The sequence below is a fragment of the Rutilus rutilus genome (assembly GCF_951802725.1).
Source record: "Rutilus rutilus genome assembly, chromosome: 14".
Taxonomy (NCBI): domain Eukaryota; kingdom Metazoa; phylum Chordata; class Actinopteri; order Cypriniformes; family Leuciscidae; genus Rutilus; species Rutilus rutilus.
Genome location: NC_140219.1, coordinates 17,336,349 through 17,362,032, shown reverse-complemented (window position 1 = coordinate 17,362,032; position 25,684 = coordinate 17,336,349). Strand labels below are relative to the sequence as shown.

The 25,684-nt window shown below is 37.7% G+C and overlaps 1 protein-coding gene across 10 annotated transcripts; it reads left to right on the top strand.

Annotated features, from left to right (window-relative positions):
* The first annotated feature begins 2,401 nt into the window (after nt 1–2,401).
* sh3tc2 (SH3 domain and tetratricopeptide repeats 2) lies at nt 2,402–18,964 on the top strand. Of its 10 annotated transcripts, none has more exons than XM_084430865.1 (19): nt 2,402–2,585; nt 5,322–5,426; nt 5,923–6,021; nt 6,658–6,783; nt 7,141–7,268; nt 7,377–7,482; nt 7,757–7,900; nt 9,814–10,015; nt 10,190–10,263; nt 10,826–11,021; nt 11,330–11,463; nt 11,721–11,771; nt 11,974–13,692; nt 14,285–14,462; nt 14,588–14,738; nt 14,958–15,080; nt 15,217–15,367; nt 17,764–17,960; nt 18,113–18,964. In XM_084430865.1, exons 2-19 carry the CDS (start codon nt 5,402–5,404, stop codon nt 18,617–18,619), a joined length of 4,311 nt encoding a protein of 1,436 aa, XP_084286991.1. In that variant the 5' UTR covers nt 2,402–2,585; nt 5,322–5,401; the 3' UTR covers nt 18,620–18,964. The 10 variants fall into 10 exon arrangements, with proteins under 10 accessions (XP_084286991.1, XP_084286988.1, XP_084286985.1 ...); XM_084430864.1 differs by having other exon boundaries at nt 2,517–2,585; nt 11,971–13,692; XM_084430862.1 differs by lacking the exon at nt 5,322–5,426.
* The last annotated feature ends 6,720 nt before the right edge of the window (nt 18,965–25,684 follow it).

Genomic DNA, 25,684 nt, shown 5'->3' with positions numbered 1-25,684 from the left:
TTCACTCCCCTCCCATCTGTATGGAGTACTTCCTAGATATGTTGTTACATATCATATTTCATTTTATAAGCCTTCTGATCACCTGTTAGAAAGTCTATGTAGGTCAAATCACTAGCCAGATATCAGTTATTTGTTGTGTCATTTATCACATGAAATGATTAAATGAGCATAGTTAAATGTGCTCACCCCACATAATCAGGGATCATTTAAAAGGTATATCTCATTCACAGATGTTTGTCATATTTTATAACCTGCATAGCTTTGGTTTTACAGCCTGCATATCTTTACTGGAGTGTGCACACAATGCAATCTGTACCAGTATTATGTATATTTTCAGCGGATGTCGTGGGCTGTACTGTTAGTCAGGGTCCTGGATTTACCATTGTACTGAAATATGAGCACATGACCATATGAGTCCACAACAACAGGAAGTTGCTCTTCCTTAGGGCACTGGTACAAAGGGGCACTGGAACGCAGTGCCTCCCTGAACTGCCCCCACTGAGAGCTGCCCTGGGGTATATTTACTAGCCAGAGCTTTATTAGCCTTTTATTAGTTTTTGCATTGAAGGGTATTTAAGGATGACCTCTCCAAAAATTCAAGTTGTATCCTTATGTCGTTCCAAACCCGTATTACTTTCTTTCACCTGTGAAACAAACATTTTAATATTCAGAAAAATCTTTTTTTTTTATTTAGCAGGGACAATGCACATTGATAAACATGTGGCAGAATCAGGCGAGGTAGTAGAAATTAAATTCAAAACAACTTAAATGTGAATCAATTTGAACCAGTGTAAACAGTGAGTCAGGAACCAGTTTGTCTAATTCGTAAAGTGAATAATTTAGCATGATTTGTGGATCAACAGGTTCATTGAGAGAAAGTTTATGGGTCTCGAATTCAAATCACTTTTTGTGTGAACTATTCCTTTGGTATACACAGATGTACTGTATACTAAACACAAACTGCCAATATTTAAGTCATTATTTAATGATAATGCAAACCAAAAGTGAGCTGTTAGCCCGAACTGCAACCAAATCTGTGAGTCAGTTAGCTGAATTCTGATCAGTCTAACTGGTATCTAATTAATTTTGTCCAAATTGTGGCTCAGCCTGTTTGTTGGAAAAAAAACAACAACAAAAAACTTTTTTTTAAACAGAAAGTGTACACTGATTACTGAAGTATACTCTGTATTGTGATGTATGCCATTCACAATCTGCAAATATTTAAGTTGTTATTTAAGTTTTTTTTTTGTTGATAATATAGCTAGCCCAATGTGATTTGTTAACCCAAACTACTGTATAACCAAATCACTGAGTCAGTGAGTTAAACATGAGAACCCGGTCAGTCCGATTCAGGAGCGAATCATATTCCGCTTTGTGGATTAAATGGTTTGTTGAAAAGAATAAGAGAACAATCACAATGTGATGCATATGCTAACTACAAAATGCAGAAACATTCCAAAAAGCTTTGGAACACACACGCTGTGGAAATCATCAGCTGCCTGTCTTGCGTGCCATGTTAATGCCGTGACTATGGTTTTGGCACATGGCTCCACTAGTGTGGGGGTTTTGATTCTCTATCGTTGATGTGGTATTTAATCCATTTACCAAGACCATCTGAGACTTGTGGCAGGAATTAGCCACACAGTAGTGCACAGACTGCCTTCTTTCTCAGGGTGACTTTTGTAATGGCTCAACAACAGTCTGTATTGAACCTGGAGTCGGTTTATATTTAACCAGGAGAGAAAAGCAAGAAATGACTAGCTGAGCCAAGGCCCAGTCTGTTATCTGACCTACAGACGAGATAGAGCCAAAGGAGAAGCATGGGGAATTCTTGGCAAAATAAATAATAATGATTTAAAGGGGAAAAAAGTTGAGAAATTTATTTGATATCTTTACTCAAGGCAAGGTGGGAATGCACACATACTGTATATGTGTCTGGATGTTTATCTTGATATGTTGTAAAAAGCACCCATGGAATGTGAGCAAGAGGGCGTATTTGATTGTAATGAAGTTGATAGGGACTCTAGAGGCATTTTGTTTTGCTCTGTAAAAAACAAGTCGGACCAGAAGGATTACTTTTTTCAAACATTTGCTATTCCTTTCCCTTTTGTTGATTTTTTTTTAAAGACAACTGGTTGGATTCATGAATCTGATTAGATATAAATGGAAAGATATTCTATATTTGCTGAGTCATTAATTTAAGAGTGTTTGTTTGAAGGTTATCTAACACCTTCTGAACTGACTGAAGACCTTCTGACCTGACCTAGAGTCCAACAGAGCAGGGGAGTGAGAGGGCTGGGCTAAGAGAGAGAGAGAAAACGAGAAACTGAGAGAAAGAAAAAAAGCATATCATTTAGGGGAGGAGTTTACATACTTCCTTCAGCAAAAGCTCTAAACTTGTGCCACAAGGACACACACACACATACATACCCACACACACAAACACCCCATGCCCTACATGAGTTTTGCGGACTATGATGGTTAGTTTTAGTAAGTTTAAAAGGAACTTTTCGCCAACTCACACACAGCACATACTGACAGATCTATGAGGAACGAACACACAGCCGGGAGTCAGCAGGACAGAGGTACGCTCTCTCTCAGAAACGAATCTGTGTATGAGTGACTGTGTACTCAGTTGAAATTGCTGTTAATATATTGCAAGGTTTGAACTGAAGTAGGACAAGTGGTTGAATTATAGTATATTTACTTTTTAACTAGTTGTTGAGACTCTTGGTTGTCTCTACTTACTTTTTACATAGTTTGTAGCTAGTCTGTCTGTAAATCTGTCTCTTTAAATGTAGAGCATTTATTTCTCTAACAATATACAATTTTTTTCACCAACTAGGTTTTAAGAACTTGTTTTATAGAACAGTTTAATCGTACCAGCATGTGCTGTTTGGGCTTTGGCGACATTCTAAACTTAGAGTCTAAACCCTTTACTCAGGTTACAAATCTACCCCGTTCTTTTCACTGACATTCACACACTGAACCAGTAACCCAGAGAGACACCACTAAATACACAGTCCCAGGCGCATGGGACCATTCAACTTCAATGTTGAATTCAACATTCAACTTCTGGCTTAAAACACTTTTTTTTTTTATTATATTAATATACACACCGATTTTAAAATGGTTTTCAAATATTTCAGTGGCCAAAAAAGTTACATTTTCACAAATTCAAGCAAACATTTTTTTTTTTTAAAAAAAAAAATCTGCCGGTACATTAACAAAACATAGGAAGTACTTTCATTATTTAGTATTATTTACATATCACAAGGCCATCAAAAACTATATTTTAAGATTTTAACAATTTTAACAAAATTTCCATAAAAAGAAATGTCTTTAGAGAGTAACCCCTTAAAACCCCCTTTTCCACAGCAAAACACTAGCCTGTTAAGGCCACAGAGAGATGCTCTATGAGAGTTAAAGCTGCAGTCCGTAGTTTTTCCTCTTTGTCGCCATCTCTGTTCGAAATCTGCAATTGCAGTTATTCGCGGAATTATCAACTTTTCGCGGGTTGTGCCTCGGCACGGCACATCACGGATGAATCCAATGTTTTGAGGAGAATGTGCGGCTGTCAGTCACCGCACCAGTGTGGATACAGTCGTTTGGAATCACAGATTCTACTTTTTGGAAAATGTTATCTGAACATCCACTTTTGTTCTGACCAACTAAGGGAAAAAAAGCATTGCAGTAAATCGTGCTGATTAAATCTAACGATCGCTTATCGTATCACGTCAAACCGTGCAAATTATACTTTGTTCTCAAATTGTTAATGTTAACAACATGAGCATTGTGTGACTACATTTAATGCCCTTCTGATATTTATCCTTGTTTTCACATGGGCCAGGTTGCAGTCTCTTTTTTTCTGTAGCCACTCCGAAGTCCGAAGTCTTTTGCATTTTACAACTGATTGTCGTTTGAACCTTTCTGGATCCGCCATCAAATTGATAAGTTTAATTATATCAAGTGCTGTGAGAAAAGGTTATAAATCTCCACCTCCAACATCCTCACACGCAATATAGCCTACTAGCCGAGACACATTCTTTATGTGTACAGATGTGACGTAATGACGCAAAGACATGCTCGAATTCCCCAGGAAATCCACCAGTACCACTGGAATTAAAAACATTATTACAAGCTTACCATTTTGAATCGAGCTAAGACAAGCAGATAGTTTTGAACACTGGCTGGTTAGGTACTTGCTCAAAAATGTATTTTTGATCATTTTTAACCCAATAAAGTTACTGCAGCTTTAAGGAGGAATGCTGAGAAATTCCTCCTGACTGTTTACAGCTGACTCAGACTCACAAGATTCAATTAGAATCTGACTGGGTTCTCTCTTTATAAAACAATAATACATGAGCAAGATTATTCGGTATAGATAAGTACACTCTTTGTTAAGCCCATGAACAGAGACAGTAGTGGTGACAGGGAGACACATTCAATCTAGTTGAGACAATCACATCAAAATAGACTGAGAAAGATTTATCAGTATGGTTTGAGTATGCTAGACATCTTTTGACAACGCGCTAAAACATCTTTAAAAACCTCATTCTTAACAACATTCTTACACCAAATTGCTGGAGTGCTCAATCATCAAATTATCTAGCGATCAGTGGTTCTTCAACTGGAAACTAGGGTAAAACAGCACAGCTACAAAAACAAAAACAGCACTGTTACATATTTATTTGGTTTTCTTTCCTTTAAAAAGGAACAATGTCTTAAAATCTACACCCACACTAGACCTTTGCAATGAAACAAATGGCAGAAAGTAAAGATGCCAGTTATAAAGAGGGCTGAGCTTTTCTAAGAGCCATACATGTTAGAATGTCAGAAATGTCAGCCCTTATATTATACCATCTAGGACAAAAGAGAAAAGTGAAATTTAGTACCTGTAAATAAAGAAATTGCTGTGAGCAATGCATTCACTGGGCCTTTGGCCCCGTATGTCAGTGCTGTGAGAATGCTGCCGCTCTCACTTTCCAGAAGAACCCCTGGCACAGAGAGGCACTGACCAGCCCACACAAACATGCCAGCAGTGCTTCAGAGTGCTTCCCTCATCTGCGGAGTGGACGCAGAGAGGAAAGGGGAGAGAACGAAATAGATGGAAGTTAGAAATGAGCAGTAGAGAGAGTGAGGTTTATGCACAAGAGGAAAATGGACAGGAAGAGAGAGAGGGAGAGGAGTGACTCCATCGATAAGTGGATCTACCGTCGAGCGGGCTCTATTGAACCCGTGTTTGAAGCTGGCTGTGTACATCATGGCATGCTGCAGCTGCTGTCCAATTCCATGCCTCAGAAACTGCTTTTCGTTTTCAGGTTGGTCCCACCCTGGCTTTAGATTTTTGCAATGAGAAGAGTAACTTTCACAGGGAGACATCACATTGTTTCTATCAGTCATGGGTAATAGATTTACCCATGAAGGTAATGCAGGATGTGTACTTCCCTTAGTTGGCAGTTTGTGTGCCTTGTTGTTTGTGCGCAATGCTGTGATTGCCTATTGTTACTAATTATGTACTATTGTTGCTGTGTGCGTAGCTGGTATATTGTTTTGCTGCTTGTGTGATTTTAGATCATTTACTAGCAGCTGTTGACTAATAACTAGCAAATACTCTAGTTTTGTGATGATTGTATCAATTTGACAACCCATGAGGATTTTTAATATTTCTCTTGCCAAGTTTTAGGCTGATTCTAAATGAGGGCTAATGATGTTTTGCTATGTTTGTCACTGACTGTTTGCATGTGCAAATTCCCCGTCTTAGATTTTGGTCTGTGTTTTGCACGTTTTCAATATTTGAAGGCTGTTATTTTGTCGTCAATCGATCGTGCCAGTTTGATTAGGCATTTACCCTAAAAGCTTCTGCTTGTCATTTAGCTAATTTAATAACACTCCCCTAAACATCACCCTCCCTTTCAATAGCGATATCACCCGCTGAGCTCGATGCCTTATGGAATGACCCTCCATACACTTTAGCAGCTGTCAGTGAGCTCTTTCCACCCAATGACGCCATGACTGCTGGTAAGAGGATTTCTTGAGTCAAGCATAAGTGTGTCAGCAATGTTTGAATTTAATTATAAAAGAACCCATTGGACAGAGAGTTACATGATTCTATTATAAATGTGGTGTTTTTGTTTAATAAATGATAGTAAGCAACTATTTGGAAAATTCTCTCTTTTCAATGCACAAATCTGGGAAGGTCATACCCATCCGGAGATGAGGAAGAGGCTATTATTTAAGCCACCTGGCTGATATTTATAGAGTCATTATGATATGACTTGCACTTCCTGTTTATGTCCACAACTTTATGAGCTCTGCTTGTAAATAGAAACACAGCTCTGAAATTTTTTTTCACCAACTGTATCATGGAATGAGGATCTACTGTAGCCTATATGGTGATAACCATTCATATTCAAATATGGGAAGTGCATAACTTCAGACAGAGGGAACCTTCTTGTCCTTAATTATTCATTAATAAACAGGGCATCACTCTTATCACTCTTCAGTCATTCAGTGTTACTTTTCAGTAAGTTTACTGATTAACCATAAACAGTCATAATTCTGATGTGCTATTAAAGTTCACGGAACTACACACCAACTGCAATTGAATTCTGTAAAACTGCGTTGACCCCAGTTTCCTTTGTTTTGGAATTTCAGATGAGGAAGTGGAGGCTGAGGCCGAGGTGGAGGCAGAAGGCAGAAGCAGAGAGATTTACTGGAAGAGGAAGGAAACATTCAGCGGAAGCAGCACAGTATCTTCAGCAGGAGAACGCTTCTCTCCAGGTACCTGCAGCATGGATCTCTGTGTCCTGTAGATATGCATTGAAATAATGGCCTCCATCTCCATAATGGCCTTTAATGGCTACACTTCTTAAGTATACTCACACAACTAATGCCAGACTTCCTTAATGTGTACACTCAGCCTATGCCCTAATGGTACGCCTTTAGTGATGTGGTCACTCATAGTGCTGTTCCTGCAAAAAATCCTATTGGTTTGTTAAGCATACTACCGCTGTGATGTTGCAGTAATAAATCACACCCAACATCACTATAGCATTCCTGTTGCTGCTAATGCAACTGATCGTAAATATTGGTTTCTTTGTGGTGGATATTAACTCCATTCCCTTTTGCTTCTTGGAGATGTTGTTTTGTTGTTTAGTGGGAGACTCCGATCTAGTGTGTCACCTGACAGTGAGCTTCAGGAGGCCTTACGTACAAGACTCCGAGTAGTAGAAAGCAACAGTCAGGATGTCGTCCAGCTCTTCAAGGTCAGACACGGAACATGAACTGGCACCACTGATGAACTTATTACTATTGATCACGCAAGTTATTTCAATCTTCATTGCATTAAGTGATTGTTGATACTATACACACAGGATCTGTCTGCACGACTAGTGTCCGTTCATGCAGAGAAAGACAGCTTTATCATCACCTTTAAGACTGTCGAGGAGATCTGGAAGTTCTCCACTTACCTGGCACTCGGTTAGTATCAGTGAAACTAACATGCTAGTACTTCTACAGCAGGGTTGCCCAATCCTGTTCCTGGAGATCTACCTACCTGCAGAGTACACACACACTTCAGAGTCCAAGTGCTCTTGAAGATTTTTATTAGCTGCTTCAGTTGTGTTTGATCTGGGTTGGAGCTGAACTTTGCAGGAAGGTACAGCAGATCTACAGGAACAACCCTGTTCTGCAATATATTTATATATTTTTTTTTAACTATTATGGCTTAACAAGTAAAACTATTATATTTTAGGATATGTAGCAAGATGTCTTGAAAACTTTCTATGTGACCAGTCATTCTGGCTGGACCCTGCATTGCTGAGCGATGTTGAGATCTGTGTAACAGTGGATGAAGACCACTTAGCTACTCTTTACTTAGGACTTCTGCTACAGGAAGGTAAGGAGCCTCCACTTGCTGACTTGCAGTCAACAACATCACCTTTAACCAAACAGTAAACAAACCTTAAATTGAGAAACTGATCAAATAATATGGATTTACACATCTCTAGTCTGTTCTAAAGTCCACTATTGACACATTGCTGCTTAACCGATTCAGAGGTCACATAAGTTGAAAACAAGATTGGGTAAAAATGTGAAGTGATTAGGGGCACAACGTAACACGGGGCTAGTTGTAACACACTTGTTTTAAATACTTCCACACATGCTAGCATGACGAAACTTGGTGTATTTACTAGTTGCCATATCAACACTATATAGAGAAAAAATTGCGCCAGAATTAATTTTTTTTGGAAGATATCCATAGACATTTATTAAACCATAGCAAAAGTACATTTCTTACTTAAGTTAATTTTTCATCTCTATTTGACAAATCTGATATTATTTTAATGTTATTTAACAGTTGAGACAGGTCTTTAATGCTTCGCTAACTAGCAAAAGACACTAGCCGGGTTTAAATCCCAGTTGTGCAGGCGGGGCATGTTGTCACACTGTGCTACAATGTGCCCCTATTAGAAATATGCTATTATATTCTATACTTTTATTAATTTTATTGAGAAAACATGAGAAAAAGGTGAATAAAGACTGAGAGTCAATGTTCAGAAATTACAAATTATTTATTTGTTTTGAACTATGCTGTATAGCTGTGTTTATGTGTTCATAGTCAAAACTCAAAAATTAGTTTATATTTAATTATTAAAAATTGCCATTATTTTATGAACAAGTTTTTTAATTGTATTTTATTTAGAAAATATTTTAGTTTTTTTTATTAGATCAAATAACATTTTAAGCTGTCATAGGGTCATGTTACAATATGCCCCTCACATGTTACAGTGTACCCCACCTATGGGGCATGTTGTCACATTTCACTTCCATTCTTTCGGGGTATATCAAGAAAAAAGTATATACTGTATTAATAAAGTAAAACCACATAATTGTACTAGACATGTGGTAAATTAATATGGGAAAAAATAAATACTCTGAACCATAAGGAGATTTACACAAACTGAGAAAGTCAAAAAGCGTTACTTTGTGCCCCGCTCTCCCCTACAGTGTCCTCTTGTTTGCAAAGATGGGAGTGTATGTTTTTCATTTTGTAGACTCAACATTTCCTCGCATTTGTTTACATGCAAAATATCTTGCTTCTAAGAATCATTACCACAGTTACAATGTTAGCCACCTCATTCATACCAAAGATAATTTTATCATAATTTTAGTATTTGATTATGTCCTCTACTTAAGACAACAGACAACTTAACAACTTAATATAGGCTACATACAGAGATAACCGGAGTAACAGAGCGAGTTGAGTGACGCTTTCAAGAATGCGCTGTTCCATTTGCAGAATTACCGGACCTCGGCAGTCATCCTGAGTCGGACTTGGCAAGTCCGAACTTTGCGTACTTGGTATTGAGAAACGCCTAATGTCTGCGCTTGTCTTCTTGTGACAAACTTGCCGAGAAGCAAGAACAAGATCTGCTATATATCATCCATTGTTGTTTACTATGTCGCTTTCTTCTTCGCGCAAAAATGATGTTGATTGCTTCTTTCTGGCATAGGCTGCCGCTACACCATGCCTATCAAGTAAGGGTACTGTTGGCGGTGGAAACGCAAGCCGGATCAGGGTTTACCGTCCCAAATCGTCCTGAATCGTACTGTACTCTACTGTACTGTACCATACCACTCAGTGGAAACGAGCCATAAGGCAGACATAACCATATATATATATTTAAAAACATCAATTTATGAGGCAAACTTAACTTGTTAACTTGTTTATGAATCCACTTTGAAAATTTGAGAAGAATATAAATCAGGAATAGTTAATGACAAAGGAACATCTCATTATTGTTTCAGGTACATTCTTTTCCAAGACTTTATACAACAGTGACAGCAAAGAGGAGGAAGAGGAGCTGACCTTGACCTACAGGAAGAATGACCTGGTCTTGGTGAAAGACATAGGGCAAGAGGCCATGTGGGAGGGTACGCTGCTGTCCACGGGTCAACATGGTCTAGTCCCTGTTCATGATATGCAGCCTCTGCCTTATCCATTTTACCAGTGAGTGACACTGAATTTTGAAGCACATTTAGCCAAATGTGAGGTTTTGTGGGAAGAATGAATTGTAACAGCAGATTTGTCTGGTTGAACAGCTACTTTTGTTCTACACTTGTTCTCATGCAAGAAACATACTATTTAAGATGATCTCTTACAAATACAGACTGTTCTTCTTAGGTGGTTCCTTAAGAAATATCCTGGAAATGCAGGAGGGATTCCAGTTACAGAAGGCCTCTTTGATCATCCTGTAGGTGAGTATCTGGAAACTATTCCTCAAGATTGCCCTCAAAAGGAATATTCAGGGTTCAGTACAGGTAAAGCTCAGTCAACAGAATGTGTGACATAATGTAGATTATCACAAAATTATTTTATCCCAAAATATAATTTTAACTTGTCCCTCCTTTTTTGGGTTACAGTGAGGCACTTACAATGGAAGTGAATGGGCCAATCCACAAATGTTAAAATACTCACTGTTTCAAAGTATATTCTCAAGACGTAAACAATATACATGGTGATTTTACTGTTAAAAAATGTTAAAGGGTAAAGTTATAATCCAGTGTACAAATTTGTTGCCATGATATTACAACACCAAAATGACTGTAAAAATGTTGTAAAAAGTTTTACAGCTCAAATAATACACTGTTTTAACAGTAGAATTAGTTTTTGTGTCTGTGTGGGTGGTAATCAACAGTATGCCATAAATGCTGTCAGCCGACTTTAGCTTGTATTGAACCCATAGTATTTGTTTAATTATTAGACATCTTAAGGTGAGTGTTACTACAAATCTGTCTTTTCTTTTGGCTTCCCTTTTAGTGGTGGGTACCTGTGTGGCAGTAGTGGACCATTACCCTATAGATAAAGATGAGCTGCAATTACGCCAGGGAGACATAATCCAGATTGAAGGATTTCTTCTCAACACTCTGAACATGTTCATAGGAAGACACCTCACCAGTGGAGAGATAGGATTTGTTCACAAGGCCCATGTAAAACCTGAGAGTATTGAGCCTCTGTAAGTAAACAGTTCAACTGTATTTATTTATATTCATAAATTCGGCATGTGCTCGAACGAATGACCTTCTCTTTATTTTGTAAAACCATTCATCTAATGTGCTTCTCAACAATACTGACATACCAATTGAAAGCAACCAGCTGGCAAATGCTATTTTATTCTGTTGACCTTTGTTGAATGTGCCTCTGTCTAGCTGGGGGAGATGAGGGTGTTGGAAGGGGGGCTAGTGGAGTTATGTGATGATGTGATGAAGCGATCCGAATGAGAGTCATGTGGCTGATAATGTTGTCTTTGTTGGCTTTGCACAGCGATGGACAATTGGTCTTTCTGAGTAAGGAGGAAAGGGCAGCCCTATCTAAACTTAACCCTTGCCTTGAGCCCTGTCAGTCTGATGTACTGGCAAATCTATTCTCCACTGACATTAGCACTGTGTACAGATTGGGTAAGAGATGATGCATTCTCTCTGTGAGACCTCTAATATTGTTTAAAGGAATAGAGTACTTCATCCAAAAATGAAATTATGCCAGTTTATTCACCCTCATGTCGAATCACAGAAGAAAGATGTTCATATAGATTTGCAACGCATGAGGGTGAGTAAATGACAGAATCTTCATGTTTGGGTGAACTGTCCCTTTAAGTGGGGACAAATCTGTGCTTTCTTTCATCCTGTGTTGACAAAATTACTCTTTCACACTGCAGACAGACTTGATGACTCTGATTTCACTTATATAAGAAACCATCCAATGTCAGGTAAGCCCCTTTCCAAAGTTATGTATAACATATGAGGAAATGTTGCTACATAATGTAGATGAATTAACAATCACCAACTTCATTTTGTTGCACAGTCATACCTTCCAAATTATCCTTTCCTTCCTACTCTCCTTTTCTTTCATTGCATAATTTTCTATGTACAATAAAAAATTCTGACATTTACACTTTGTGTAATCAGCAGAGCAGAAAACTACAGTGGATCAAAGAAAAAGCACCATATCTGAAAAGAGTGACGTAACTCCATACCACTCGTCCCCACGGCAATCATTCCATGCCTCTCGGAATCATCTGGACCGGGACTCTGAGATCCTCTCATTCAGCCTGGAGGACACCTTCAGAGAGATGGACGAATATGAGGAAGATCCTCCAAACTTCATGGATGAAGGTATCTGGGAGGCTGATGAAGCAGAGAGGTGTGACCCAATCCTGACCCTCCTCAACCTGGAATATTTCCAGGACACTTTACAGACTCTTTACGACCTTTCTTACTCTTTCCTGGACACTTTCTTCAATTGCCTTCCAGAAGACGAGGTGCTTCAACATCTGGAAAACTTACGGGAAGGAGCTAAAAAAGGCAGGATGCTCTGGGCCCACCGGCGAGTTTGTTTCCTCCTTGGTCGGCTATGTGCCAAGAAACTGAAGTTCTCGCAAGCACGAGTGTACTTTGAGGAAGCTCTAAAGGTCCCTGTAAATGGTTTTGATGACAAGCCACTCCTAATTGCCCTGTACACTAATCTCACTGCTGTTTACCTCAAACAGAAGATGATGGATAAGCTACCATTCACGCTGGATAAGGCAAGTGCTCTGATTCTGTGTCTTCCCTGCCACAACTTCTGCTCTGTGGATGAGTTTGAGCTGCTCAAACCAATCATGCGCAAAGCCATAATTGAAAAAGACAAGTACCTAGAGGCTCGGACATGCTACCTCTCCCTCTGTCTCTTCATCCGTCTAAGGAAAATAGAGGATGCTTTACCTTTTGTAGAGAGGCTTCAGTTCCTTACCATGACTTTGTCTGCTGAAGTTGAGAGGCCAACTGCCCCAATTGATCTCAACTGGATGCTGTGCAGGCTTTATCATAAAAAGTATTTGCCCTACCTCACACTAGCTTCTTTAAGTTTAGACTCAGGACAAGAGCATTCCTTGGATGATGCATTCCAGAAAATTGAACTCTTTATCAGAAACTCAGCCAGGCTTAATCCTCACTGGAAGGAAAGTAATTCTGTGCTTCCTACACAGGTGGTGGTTTACCTTCAGCAGGCCTTGTCCATAGCTAGTCAAGGGAAAGACCCAAGGACTCAAAGGGACCTGTGCCTGAGCCTAGCTAGTGTTTACCAGCAGCATGGAGCTCTAGAGAAGGCTGTGCCCTTTGCCCAACAGGCAGCACAAACTGGAAGTCAAATTAATGAGGAGGAGGGCTTTGAGGCATCCATACTGCTGGCCTGGCTCTTGGTCCTAACGGAGGAACCCATACAAGCTCAGAACACTCTGCACCCGCTGCTTAAGTCTTTGAATGAAACCGACAGTCCGACACAGCGTGGTGTAGTCTACAATCTCCTAGCCCTATGCCTCCGCAAACAGGGCAGAGTTCAGGAGGCAGCAAGAAACTTTTATTGCGCTCTGCAGATCTCCAGAGAGAATGGAAACAAGCGTAACGAAGCACTAGCTCTGGCTAACTTGGGTTGCTTGTCTCTATCTGTTGGGGCTTCAGGCCTAGCAGAGTGTTTCCTGCTCAATTCCCTGCACCTATTCCAGTTTCTCTCAGAGAGCCCCACAGATCAGGAGCATGTCCAGGCTCTCCTCTGGCTGGGCAGGAGCTACAAGGATAGAGGAGGGAGTCAGGAGGTCAGAATTTGCTTCGAGATGGGCCTCCTTATTGCTATTAGTGCTAAAAATCTGCACAGTAAGTGTTCAAGATTTTATGTTTTAGGTTGCATCTATACCTGATAGCTACAGTGGCCCCAAAAAGTATTTGCACACTTAAACTTAAAATGTATAAATGTATTTGCATTATATGACAATATTTCAAAATGAATAGCATTGATTTTAAACAAATAGCCTATAGCACAATCAAAATTTCCAATCAAAACATTTTACAAAATGAAGATTGCTAGGTTTCAAAATATGAAAAATATAAACATATTGTTCAAAGTCTAGAACTTTGGTTTGAACTTGAGGGGAACTTGCAACCACAAAAACAACCACAAGTCCAATTGGTTAAAAAATGTATAATAATAAAAACTCTCAAAAGTGAAATTACTTCTAAAAAACCCCGGCATAATTTCTTTGCAGATGCCAATTAGTTTAAAATGTTATAAGTAATGCAATGAAATTCAGATATTTTGTGAAGTGTCTAAATACTTCTTGGAGTCACCTAAATATTTTAAAACTTCTGTATGTCACAAACTTTATTTCTAAGTGAACAGAGAATTAATGTTATGCCGGAATTTCATTTATAGTGTAAGAATAATAACACAATGTTATTCCAAATGCAGGTCAAATGGTTGTGGCAAAAGTTCTAAGTCGCCATTACGCTGACTTGCTGCTGTACGGACAGTGTATTGTTTACTATGAGCACTGTGTAGGGCTGTGCAGAACACTAAAGAATAAACAGCTAGAAGGAGAGTTCCTGGAACTCCTCAGCAACCTCTATCTCTCACTCAACACTGAGAAGTAAGCGCTACTGTAATCTGCACATACTACATAATAGTACCATTGTCAATACTTTGAAACTTGATCCATTTGAAACAAATTAATTGGTGAATTCAAAAGTAATTATTTTATAAAAATCACTGCAGGTCATCGAGGAAGTCACTTGATTACACAAAGCAAAGCTTAAGGATCTCCATAGACCTGGGGAAAAGACTGGAGGAGTCAGAGACATGGCTGCAAGTGGGCCGTATCTATTATATGATTCATGAAGATGAACTGACTGACATGTACCTACAGGTAAGTCAAAGGATCGAAGTAGGGTATTTCAAAAGTTATAGTTAAAGTTATTTTTGCATATCCATTTGGAAAAATATCCCACCAACAAGACTATTCTTTAACTTTTTTAGTCTGGTCATTTCTAAAAAAATAAAAAAAATAATTATTGCCATATCATATACATGTATGTTTTTATCAGCTGTTGTGATAACTTCTTTCTCCGTAAACAAATGTTTACAGGCAGCAGTAAAGACAGCCCTGAGGATGAATGACCCATGCTTTGCTATGAGCATTTATGAGGAAGCAGGAGATGTGTTTTTCAAAGGACACAGAAACCAACTGGCTGCCCTTCCTTTTTACAGGGTAGGTCTCACTATGAGTTCCCAATACATATTACCAAAACAATCCAAAAATGGTTAGGAGATGTATACCATGTGACTAAGCATGGATTCCTACATCTTCTAAATCTATCTGCTGTTTTTCTTTCTTTTTTTTTAAGGATGGGAGTTTGCCATTTGCACGCAGCATTAAAGATGTGCACTCAGAGTTCAGGCTTTTGAGCAAACTTACAGAGCTCCTTATGAAGCAGAAGCACTACGAGGAAGCACTGCAGTATGCCACACTTGCAGTGCAGGTCAGCGCCACTACTGGTAAGACCTTTACACGCATCTGTTCCTAAAAAGCTATAACCATAGAAATTAAAACCAATTATGTATTATTCAATTATTCAGTAAATTCTGACTATGGGCCACATAAAATTAGTAGAAAAAGAAAGAAAGAAAGAAAACTTTAGTGAAAGTCAGTTTGACTGTGTATTGTAAGTCTTAACCTATGTTGCCCCCTGCTGGAGACACATTTCCTTTACAGCATACAACATTTGAACAATACATCATCATACACAATACACCAATAATACATTTAAAGGGTTAATTCACCTAAAAATAAAACTTCTATCATTAATCACTCAACCTTCATTAATACCCGCAAGACCTTTATTCATCTACAGAAGACAAATGAAAATATTTTTGATGAAATCTGAGAGCTGTTAAAATGAGCTGATCAGAGAAATCTGACAGTGTTAAAATAGTCCATGTGACTACAGAGGTTCAACCTTAATGTTATATAGAAATATTTTAATTTGTTTTCCGAAGATGAACAAAGGTCTTACGGCTTTGGAACGACATGAGGGCGAGTAATTAATGACAGGAATTTCATTTTTGGGTGAACTAACCCTTTAAGCCAACATGAAATCTAAACAGACCCAGTTTAAATTTAAGGACATGTTCCTGGTCAAACTGTATCTGATTTAGTGCATGTTACTCTTAGAAAGAAAGAAAGAAAGAAAGAAAGAAAGAAAGAAAGAAAGAAAGAAAGAAAGAAAGAAAGAAAGAAAGAAAGAAAGAAAGAAAGAAAATACATCAACTCAAATCAAGTTTGACCTGCTCTCACATGACTTTCCTTTTTGGATGATATCACCCAGAAAGCACTGTCTATTTAGGCACTGTTTAAGGCTTCTGTAATGTAATGCGGGTAAACATGAATTTTATAGTAACAATAACAAATAATGAAGGATTTGATAAAGAAGCATGATAACTGAGATACACTTAGAAGCTCTCTTAAGTGAACTTGATCTTCAGCCTTCACATCCAATTAATTTCTTTGAAACCCTGCAACTGTCATATTCTTATTGGTTGATCGTTTTGATTGTTCACAGGTGTTTCTTGTTAGTCATTAGTCTTGGTGTATAAATAGCCCTCATGTTTCCATTGTATCTTGTCTAGTTTTGTTTGCATAACCACTGGTGGTGAGTCTCATGTACCGTAACCAAGTCAAATTCGGGTGTCACTGAGGACCAACAACTGTTGATAAATCACTTAAAATAACTTTTATTTTCAACAGAAGCAAGAAACTTATTTGGGTTTAAAACAACTTGAGAGAGTAAATGATGACAATTTTCATTTTTGGGGGAACTATCCCTTTAATGTTAATAAAACAACAAAAAACAGAGAAAATCAGTCACTGCTCTGAGAACTTTAATAGTAGCTTTAATAAGTATCAATGTATAATTGCCGGTGTGTGTATGCTGGTGGCGGTGATAGCGTCCATGCCGGTGTGTTGGTGTCGGTGTGTCCGTGCCTGTGCCGGTGTGATAAAGCAGTTTTTTTTTTTTTTTTTAGTTGTATATTAAATTGAATGTGAGTGTATATGTAATGTGTATCTTTGTTCTTCTCTTACAAAGACATTAGTTTGGCTGTAATGCTCAGTTGCTTGCAAAATAGTAAAACCAACATAAAAAAAGAACCATGATAAAATCGTGAATCGTGATTTTCCTGAAAAAAATCGTGATATGATATTTTTGCCATATTGCCCACGCCCACCCCTACCCTGCATCCTGTTTCACTCTGTAATGCATCACATTGCAGAAATAAAATGGCTTGCAAATGGCTTTTGGGACGTTTCAAAGTACATAATGCATTGTTTTCTTGTATGCTGTACTGTCAGAGGAGCTTCTAATTCAATTGTTTTAACTGATCTTGTGAATAAATATCAATTTTAAATATCAATACCATCAATATACGTACATTTTATGCCCAACAATGCATTTTTGATCAAAATGCATAATTTTTGTCAGAATTATTGCACTCTGTCTGGTTGACACACATAGGCGCGTGCTCAGTGACTGCTAAGACAAACTGCTAAATGAAATGGAAATATGCGTATGACTTTTAATTCAGAACATTTAGAGAATAACTAAATTCTCAAGCACATCAAACAAAAGTATAAGCTCACTGTCAGCATCTGAGGCGGCATCCGGTCTACATTAAACTCTTTATGATCCTCTTTGAAATTTAAAGTGCTCTAATGATTTGGACAGCTTGTACTTTTCCCACTGCAGTTTGCTCAGCCATTAATTTTTTTATTTGAATCTATTTTTCATACATAATTATGTGTGTGATGGTAGTTAGCTAAAACTGGGGTTACATTATTTTCTGAAAGAAAGGAAAAAGTAGTAACCTGACATTGTTTTGACGTGTATTTCTTACAGATGTTACTTTAAATGAGAGAGTGTCCTTCCATCGTCTTGCATCAGTGTACTTCTCTCTAGGGAAGTATGAGATGGCTGAGAACTATTACCTGAAGTCTCTTTCACTCTGCCCCACTGCATCTGAACATGATATTGAAGTTCGGTACTATGTTAAAGTATACTGCAGACTGGCTGATCTGACCCTATACAGATTAAAGGTAATTAAAAAGATTTAATTAAAACAGATTAAAGGATTAAAGAAAATGTTTTTTAGTGAATAAAGCCCAAAGTATCTATAAAAATAACTTAAGTATTCAGGGTATATGCATTTTATGAAGAATGTAAATGTTTATTGCTGTTTATGCTTTAGGATGCATTTGATGCCATGGGCTACTACCATTTAGCGCTGGCAGCAGCCCTGGAGGACAAAGAAAGCCTAAGCACACTGTACATAATCTACATGAAGCTCGCAGAGATCCATGCCCACTACATGCCTGATGCCGAACTGTGTAAGAACTACATGGACAGAGCGCAAAGTCTGAGGAGGGAACTGGCAGGAGACACAGAAGAAACACATCAAGACCTGGCTGAGACAGCATCTGACACTCACACCAATGCTGGTCAGTCAGACTCCAGCAGTGGCACTAGTACTCTCACAGAGTCCAGCATGACCGACACCAGCCACACAATCGATGCCCTGAAAGAATCTGAGCTCATATTCTCTAACTTAAGTCACAAAGAAGACACAGGCTGCACTAATATATCTGAGGAAACAGACTCAGGGCCTGCTGACAATATCAATCCAGAGACTACCTGTCCTGATAAAAAACACATTCATGAAAGGAGAATGAAGGAGGACATGACTATTATATTGTAATTGATTTGTGCTTAATGCAATAACTCTGAAAAATGCACTACTTTTAATTGTGCACCTTTTCTCTCTCTCTTTTTTTTTTAAACAAATGTTAAATGTTGAAAATCATATAATATATTTTCTATTAGTGTTTTAAGAAGAATGTTAACAAATTTGCATAATTGTAAATATGTATTTGTATATCTGTAAATATGTTTGTTTTTTACCCTCCCTGAGGACTTTTAAAACTATTAGGCTACTTAATTAAAACTCAAGAAATTCTTTCAACGTCCATGGACACAGTACATGGTTCCATAGCATGTGCATGATCACTATACAAAGCACTCATTGAATAAATCTTAACCAGAACTTGCTTTCTGTTCGATTACCAGGCCTACAGTATGTATGTACTGTAAATTGTGAAGTCATTCATGGGTAAATCATGGGTAAATTGGCACTTAATTCTTAAACATCAAACCTAACCATTAAACATCATCTTGATTTTTAACCACAAACGACCATTCCGGATACAGTTCATTAATTTGCCACAGCAACTACATAAATCATGTGCTTAAAAGGCCCATAAAAGAGTTTACTGTGGTTACTTATCTTTTGCCGTAATCCTCAAAGTTTGCGTTATCCTCAAAGATTAAAGCATCTACTCAAACATTGTGTGTTATATTATCCTCCACTAGAGGGAGATATTGGCTATGGTGAATGGTGATTCAATCACTTTACGTCTAAGTATATTCCTCTGTGATTAAGATGAGAAAAGCTGCATTTAACTGAGCCGTTCATTTAAGTAGCATCCTTCATAAATATATTTTGATTTGACGCTCCATACTTTCTTCCGGATAGATGAATGATTAAAAATGATTATAGCAATTTCTGTGAAAATAACATGGTCTACAGTTATTGTATTACTATGAAACCATTATAAATCAACGTGCACTATCTTTCACAAAGTGACGATTTATGTATTTATTTTGTTAATGACAACGATGATTATTCACCTTCCTCCTGGACGCAGAAGTTCCACGTACCAGTGTTACGGTTTATCCATAGACAGTTAAAGAAAGGGTGGTGACCGTGTTAACTGGTGACCAACTTCCGTTCATCCGCTGCAGATGTGAGCATATTCGTCGATTCTGAAAGCACAAACTGACGCGATATTAAGCTGTCTAATAAACGCAGACTTGCTCGTTACATGCCTTTCGTATTCTTGTAAAGATGACAAAGTATTGCTATGATCTAAATAATAAATAAAAAGTAATCTTTCCACGGGTTTCGAACGCGCGCAGAAAAGAGCTCCGTGAGAACACCGTGATAAACATGTTGAGCTATCTCACTACTACCTGTCCGAATCAAAACAATGTGCTCATGTTAACTTGTGACCTCTGTGTGTTTCCTATTACAAAAACTCACCATGGCGTTTTTTTAGAAAATGTATACTACTTGGTTTATGATTTTAAAGAACATTACATGGACTCTGTAGTCAGAAAATGGTACATAATTGTGGCTACAGTTGTATAACAACTGCTATGGTTAAACTGGTTATTAATGAAAACATGGTTCTGTGTCGTCAGATATAGCTGATGTCTCAGGTGATGAATATAATAACGTTATTTACATGTTGCTTTCAACGTTATTTTATCCTAAAATTAATTTAGAAACATATTTTTTACAGTCTATGGTCGGCCCACCGGGCATTTGCCGGGTATGCCAGATTACCAGTCCAGCCCTGGTGGTGAGTGTGTGGAGTGGGAGCGGAGTGTCCACCCCCAAAAAAGTAAACCACAGTGTGTGTGAGAGAGAGAGAGAGAGAGAGAGAGAGAGAGAGAGAGAGAGAGAGAGAGAGAGCGCGCGCGAGAGCGCAAAGTTCAAAGTTCCTGTTTTTAAATAAGCTGTTTCCAGTATAACCGCAGAATTTGGAGCAGCCACCTAATGCATTACATAAAAATGCATTACATAGGCTATTCAATTGCATTATAACTAAGATGTGTTATCATTTAAAATGTGACTTAAAAGACCTGAAACTACTTGATAATTTAAGCTTGGGTCCCAAATTGCACTGAAACCTGTAATTTAGAAGCTATTTATTCAAGGGTTTTTCATGAAGTTAAAGGAAACATCCAGTTTGCCTCTTCTTATTTAATTAAAGGCATCCTTTTAGTTTCATACCACAATGATCACATGGCTTACTCACACTGGTAAATATTGTGTGCTATGTGTATGTTTTGCAATAATTTTAGCTAACAAATAATGTATTCCAGTCACAGAGAGAGGACTAAAAGCTTTCTGAAGGGACTTGGTTAAACAGTGCTTTTCATCTGGTTTTAAATTAATGTGAGCATTATGTTCCTAATGAATTTCTGTGCTTTCTCCTACTGTAATGCAGTGTAAGGTCCAACTCTCTCAGCAATTGTTTTAGTGGCTGGGAGTGGGAGTCATTCTGATCTGGCACATATAGCATGCAGAGTGAGTTGGATCCAGTAAAAGGCTGAATTGCAAACAAAGCTAGAGTGCAGAGTGCCAGCATCAACCACTTTACAGATTTCTTTTTGGGATATGTCTCTTATGTTCACAAAAATAAGATAAGACAGTGATATTGTGAAATATTGCAAATACTTAATTTTTTTTTTTTTTTCTTATAATGGCTAATTTGAATTTTCAGCATCATTACTCCAGTCTTCAGTGTCACATGATCCTTCAGAAAATAATTTTAATATGCTGATTTGGTGCTTAATTATTATTGGTACTTATTAATAAAAGTTTTTGCTGCTTATATTTTTGTGGAAATCGTGTAAAAAAAAAAAAAAGAATAGAAAATTCAAAAGAACAGCGTTTATTTGAAATATAAATCTTTTATAATATTACAAATGTATTTACTGTCCCTTTTGATCAGTTTAATGTGTCCTTGCTGAATGAAAGTTTATTTTTATTTTTTATGTTTTTTTATAATCCTTTTGAGTGGTAGTGTATCATTGTTTCCCAGCATGAAAAACTGTTTTCAACATTAATGATAATAAGAAATGTTTCTTGAGCACCAAATCAGCATATTCGAATGATTTCTGAAGGATCATGTGACACTGAAGACTGGAGTAATTAAAATTCAGCTTGGCTTTTACAGGAAAAAAATACATTTTAAAATATATTAAAATGGAACACAGTTATTTTACATATTTCATAATATTACTATTTTAACTGTATTTTTGATTAAATAAATTCAGCCTTGGTAAGCATAAGAGACTTATTTTAACAATAATAAAAATGATTCCAAACTTTTGACTGGTAGTGTAGCGCTGTCGTTAAATCACACTACCCATACCGTCCTCACTTATCTTAGCTATTACATTCAGAAAGGCAGACTTCATGGCAACAAGTATCTTGGCAAAGTGATGTGGACTGGTGAACTATGTTAAAGACTTCAAATAGATCTCCGGAGACAGGTTCTTCTCTGATGAGCCGCATTTGGTTTGCAATAAATCTCTCACTCTATATTAGTGCAGCATGCCTCTTATCACTGTATGCCAGGGCTGTCTCACCCCATAAACCACAGGCAGAGGTACACTAAGCATTATTTAGCTGAGGATCAGTTCATTTCCACTGATGTCAAGAAAAAAGAGAACATGCACAGTGTGATTTTATTTGAATGTTGTTGAAAAAAAGACTCCATTACAATTATAGCTTTTCCCCACAAATATTTTTAATGTTGGATTTGTCACAGTTTGATTCTAGTGAACTTTAGCAGATCAAGGAGGAAAAACATTGCAGTAACACACTGAATGGCTGTTGATTCCTGTGGGAAATCAGCATTGTTTCTTTGCTTGTAATGGCTACCAGGAGGATGCTAATCACAATTTAATGGTGGCCCCTTGCTTTAAACTTCATTGAGCACTCATTACAATTAGCAGTAGTCATTATAGACCTCTGTCTTATCATCTGCAGATGTGGTTTGCAATGCAGCAGATTGTTTGTGTGGAAAGTGGTGTGTTTGACTTTATGTCCTTTATAAGGTGTTTCACACTAGCTGGTTATGTTCAGGAAGGGCTGACACCTCAGATTTGTCAGCTGTTCTCTGACCTCCTCGCTTGCGTCACTGGGATTTCCTATTGATTGTTCGTTGCTGAATTAAAGGTAGGGTAGGCAATTTGTTTTATAAACACTTGTTATACTGGTTGAAACTCTCTTCACATCCTGATAGCAACCAATAATAGAAGTGGTCTGTATATTAAAACATGTACATATTTCTTCTGTGGAAGTCACAGGACCAAAACATTGTTCGTCCAGTCATTGCATTCGGTTCAGCAGCCACCTTTTACAGTTCTTTCTGAACTTAACCATAATTATGAGATGGCAACCCGTGACGTTCTACCTGGAGCTGTCATTATCCTCAGACTCGGATTTATGCCAACACTATCAATGCCGAAATGAATCTGCAGCTGTCAAGTGGTACAACTTGCTCTGTAAGTTGTTTACGTTCATTATTATGGTAAAGTTATGTGCTTTGAGACATTTAACTCTGTGATGCTTTGCAGGCGCTGTTGTGTGTGTTCATGCGTTTTGAAGGAGGCGTGGCTTTGGAGACGCTCTGTAGGGAGGGTGGGATCTCATGCTTTTAAAGCTAGCTTGCTATTGCTAAGCCTGTCCGAAATTGCTTACCCTACCTTTAATGCCATGCAAACTCATATGAGACTTTAGTTCTGTCTGTGCAAATATACTAGTTTGATGAAGCATTAACATGTTTTTGGACCACAAAATAAGACTATGCTACTGCTTCTTCCATGCTAATTCATTCTAAACAATCAAGGTTATAGAGCCTGATGCCATTAGAGCAAATTTATGTTCCACAAATAAAAAATTTTCTTTTCTTTTTTTTCTTCCTTTTTTCTTTTTGATGCTTTATAAATCAATTTTGATCGAATTTAGAATAAAAAAAAAATGAAAAGAAAACCTTGATAAGTAGTTTAGCAAAAAAAAATTATTGTAATTTTTTTAAGACAGACGATGATAGAAGTTTTTCGAAACCATGAATACGAAGAGTACAGCGTTGTTCTAAGAACTCAACACATTTAAACTAGTTTTTAAAAAGTATTTCGTCCTTTCGTGTCATTGACCCTTAAATAACCCATGAAACCAATAAACTGATATGAAGTACATAATGTTATTTATTTATTTTCAGTACACTGTTGTTTCAACCAAATATGGACAAATCCAATGGTTGGGTTTGTCCATATTGGACCCAAATATATGGGTAAAAACAACCCAGCGGTTTTTTAGAGTGAACCCTTTATCCAAATATAATTCTTTGTAATCGGTTCACAAAGGTGCTGCAGTTGAGTCATGAGGAACCTTTATTTTTTAAGAGTTTTGCTGCAAGCTGCACTAAAAGTGAAATAGAGACTGAAATTTCAACATGTTATCATTGGAAGACCATTCAACAACCCATCTGGTTCTGTTCTATTCTTGTGCCTGTCTCATTTGCCCAGGCAAATAAAACACCAAGATTAGCTAAATTGCATCATTAACACCTGTTTTCTGTAGCATGACATCATTTTACATTCCGCATGCCTACATGATGCTGTAAATTATGAAAAACAGATGTATAAGAGACGTATGCAGAGGTCTGGCACTTTAATTTAAAACGGCTTTCTGCTCTGAATAAATGACTCTTGAGTGTCTGTTTTATATTCAGTGGCAGAACATCAATGACTGAACTGCATCCAGTAGTATAAAAAAAGAAGAGTCTCATGGTTAACTTTAGTTCTTAGTTTGTAGAGGATCCAAGCTCTGTTTCTGAAAGGTTCACCACTCACCCTCATGTCATTTCAAAAGTTGACACAAAAGAAGATATTTTGAATTGTTTTTCCCAATGCAGTGAAAGTCAGTGCTGTTCAAAACAACATTGGACCCCAATCTTAGTCTTATATGTTTGGAATAACATGAGGGCGAGTAAATGATGACTGAATTTTCATTTTTGGGGTTGACACTCATGTCCTATAATTTGTCAAATAGTCACATTGTTACATTTATTCCCTTCAAAAATGAGAAATGTTTGACATCTTTGAAGTGTATGCAGTAAAGTTTTGTGTGCATATTAGCACACAACCATAATAATGAATGATTTCTTTAATCTAAGTCCAGTAAGATTGCCCTTGGTGTAGAATTTATTCCAGTATCTCACTATATAAAATACTTTTATAAGAATAAGTCAGCACATTTTCTTCAGGGTGAAAAAATGTAAGTGCCTCCAGTCAGTGCAATGGACATCAAAGCACAGATTGTAAGACCAGGAATCTCATATCGATAAATCCCCACGTGGTGTTGCAGAAGTCGAGAGCAACACCTCCTGCCAGCCTCCTCCACTTGGTGTCTCTTTGAGTAATTCCACAGACACTTTTGTCTCCATTTATGTTACCATGTATGGCCTCTGTGTACTCCTTTATGACAATAAATCCCAGGCATTTATTCATTCTGCTTACACATTGCAGGCATTTCAGAGCTCTAGGGCTTGTATTTGAGAAGTAAACACAAAAAAGGGATAAGGGAGTGAAAGAGAATGACATATACTGTCGGGATTCGGTGTCTAATGGGTCTGATTTCAGTATGGGCAGACAGCCAGGATAACAGATGGTCTTATGATGACAGCAGCAAGTACTTTGCACTAATAAACAATACCAGTCCTGTTTCACAAAGGGACATTTTAATACAGGAACTTAAAGTGCCCCTATTATGCTATTTTAAAGGCTCCTAATTTTGTTTTGGAGGTCTCCTACAATAGGTTTAATTTTCTCATAATATAGATTGCACATCACCTCATTTCTCAAAGAGTCTGAAATCGGCCCATTCAAAGATTCAGTCTTTCTAAACCCCTCCTTTCTTCAAGCCTACTCTGCTCTGATTGGTCAGATTGACCAGTCTGTTGTGATTGGTCTACTACTTACAGTGCGTGTCAGAAATAGGGCTGCCCTTAATAGTCAACAAGAAGAGGCTTAGTTGACCAAATTTGAATTGGTTGGTTAGTCGCAGAAAAAAAAAACTCCACAGGAAGTGGTGAAGTCAAGCAGCACACAACTGGCCGTACAGATA

Excerpts from the sequence above, each read along its gene's own strand:
- sh3tc2 (XM_084430858.1), top strand. The coding sequence starts at position 5,264 with ATGGCATGCTGCAGCTGCTGTCCAATTCCATGCCTCAGAAACTGCTTT. Across the intron at positions 10,016-10,189 it reads CTGCCTTATCCATTTTACCA|GTGGTTCCTTAAGAAATATC; the intron begins GTGAGTGACACT and ends TGTTCTTCTTAG. Across the intron at positions 10,264-10,825 it reads CCTCTTTGATCATCCTGTAG|TGGTGGGTACCTGTGTGGCA; the intron begins GTGAGTATCTGG and ends CTTCCCTTTTAG.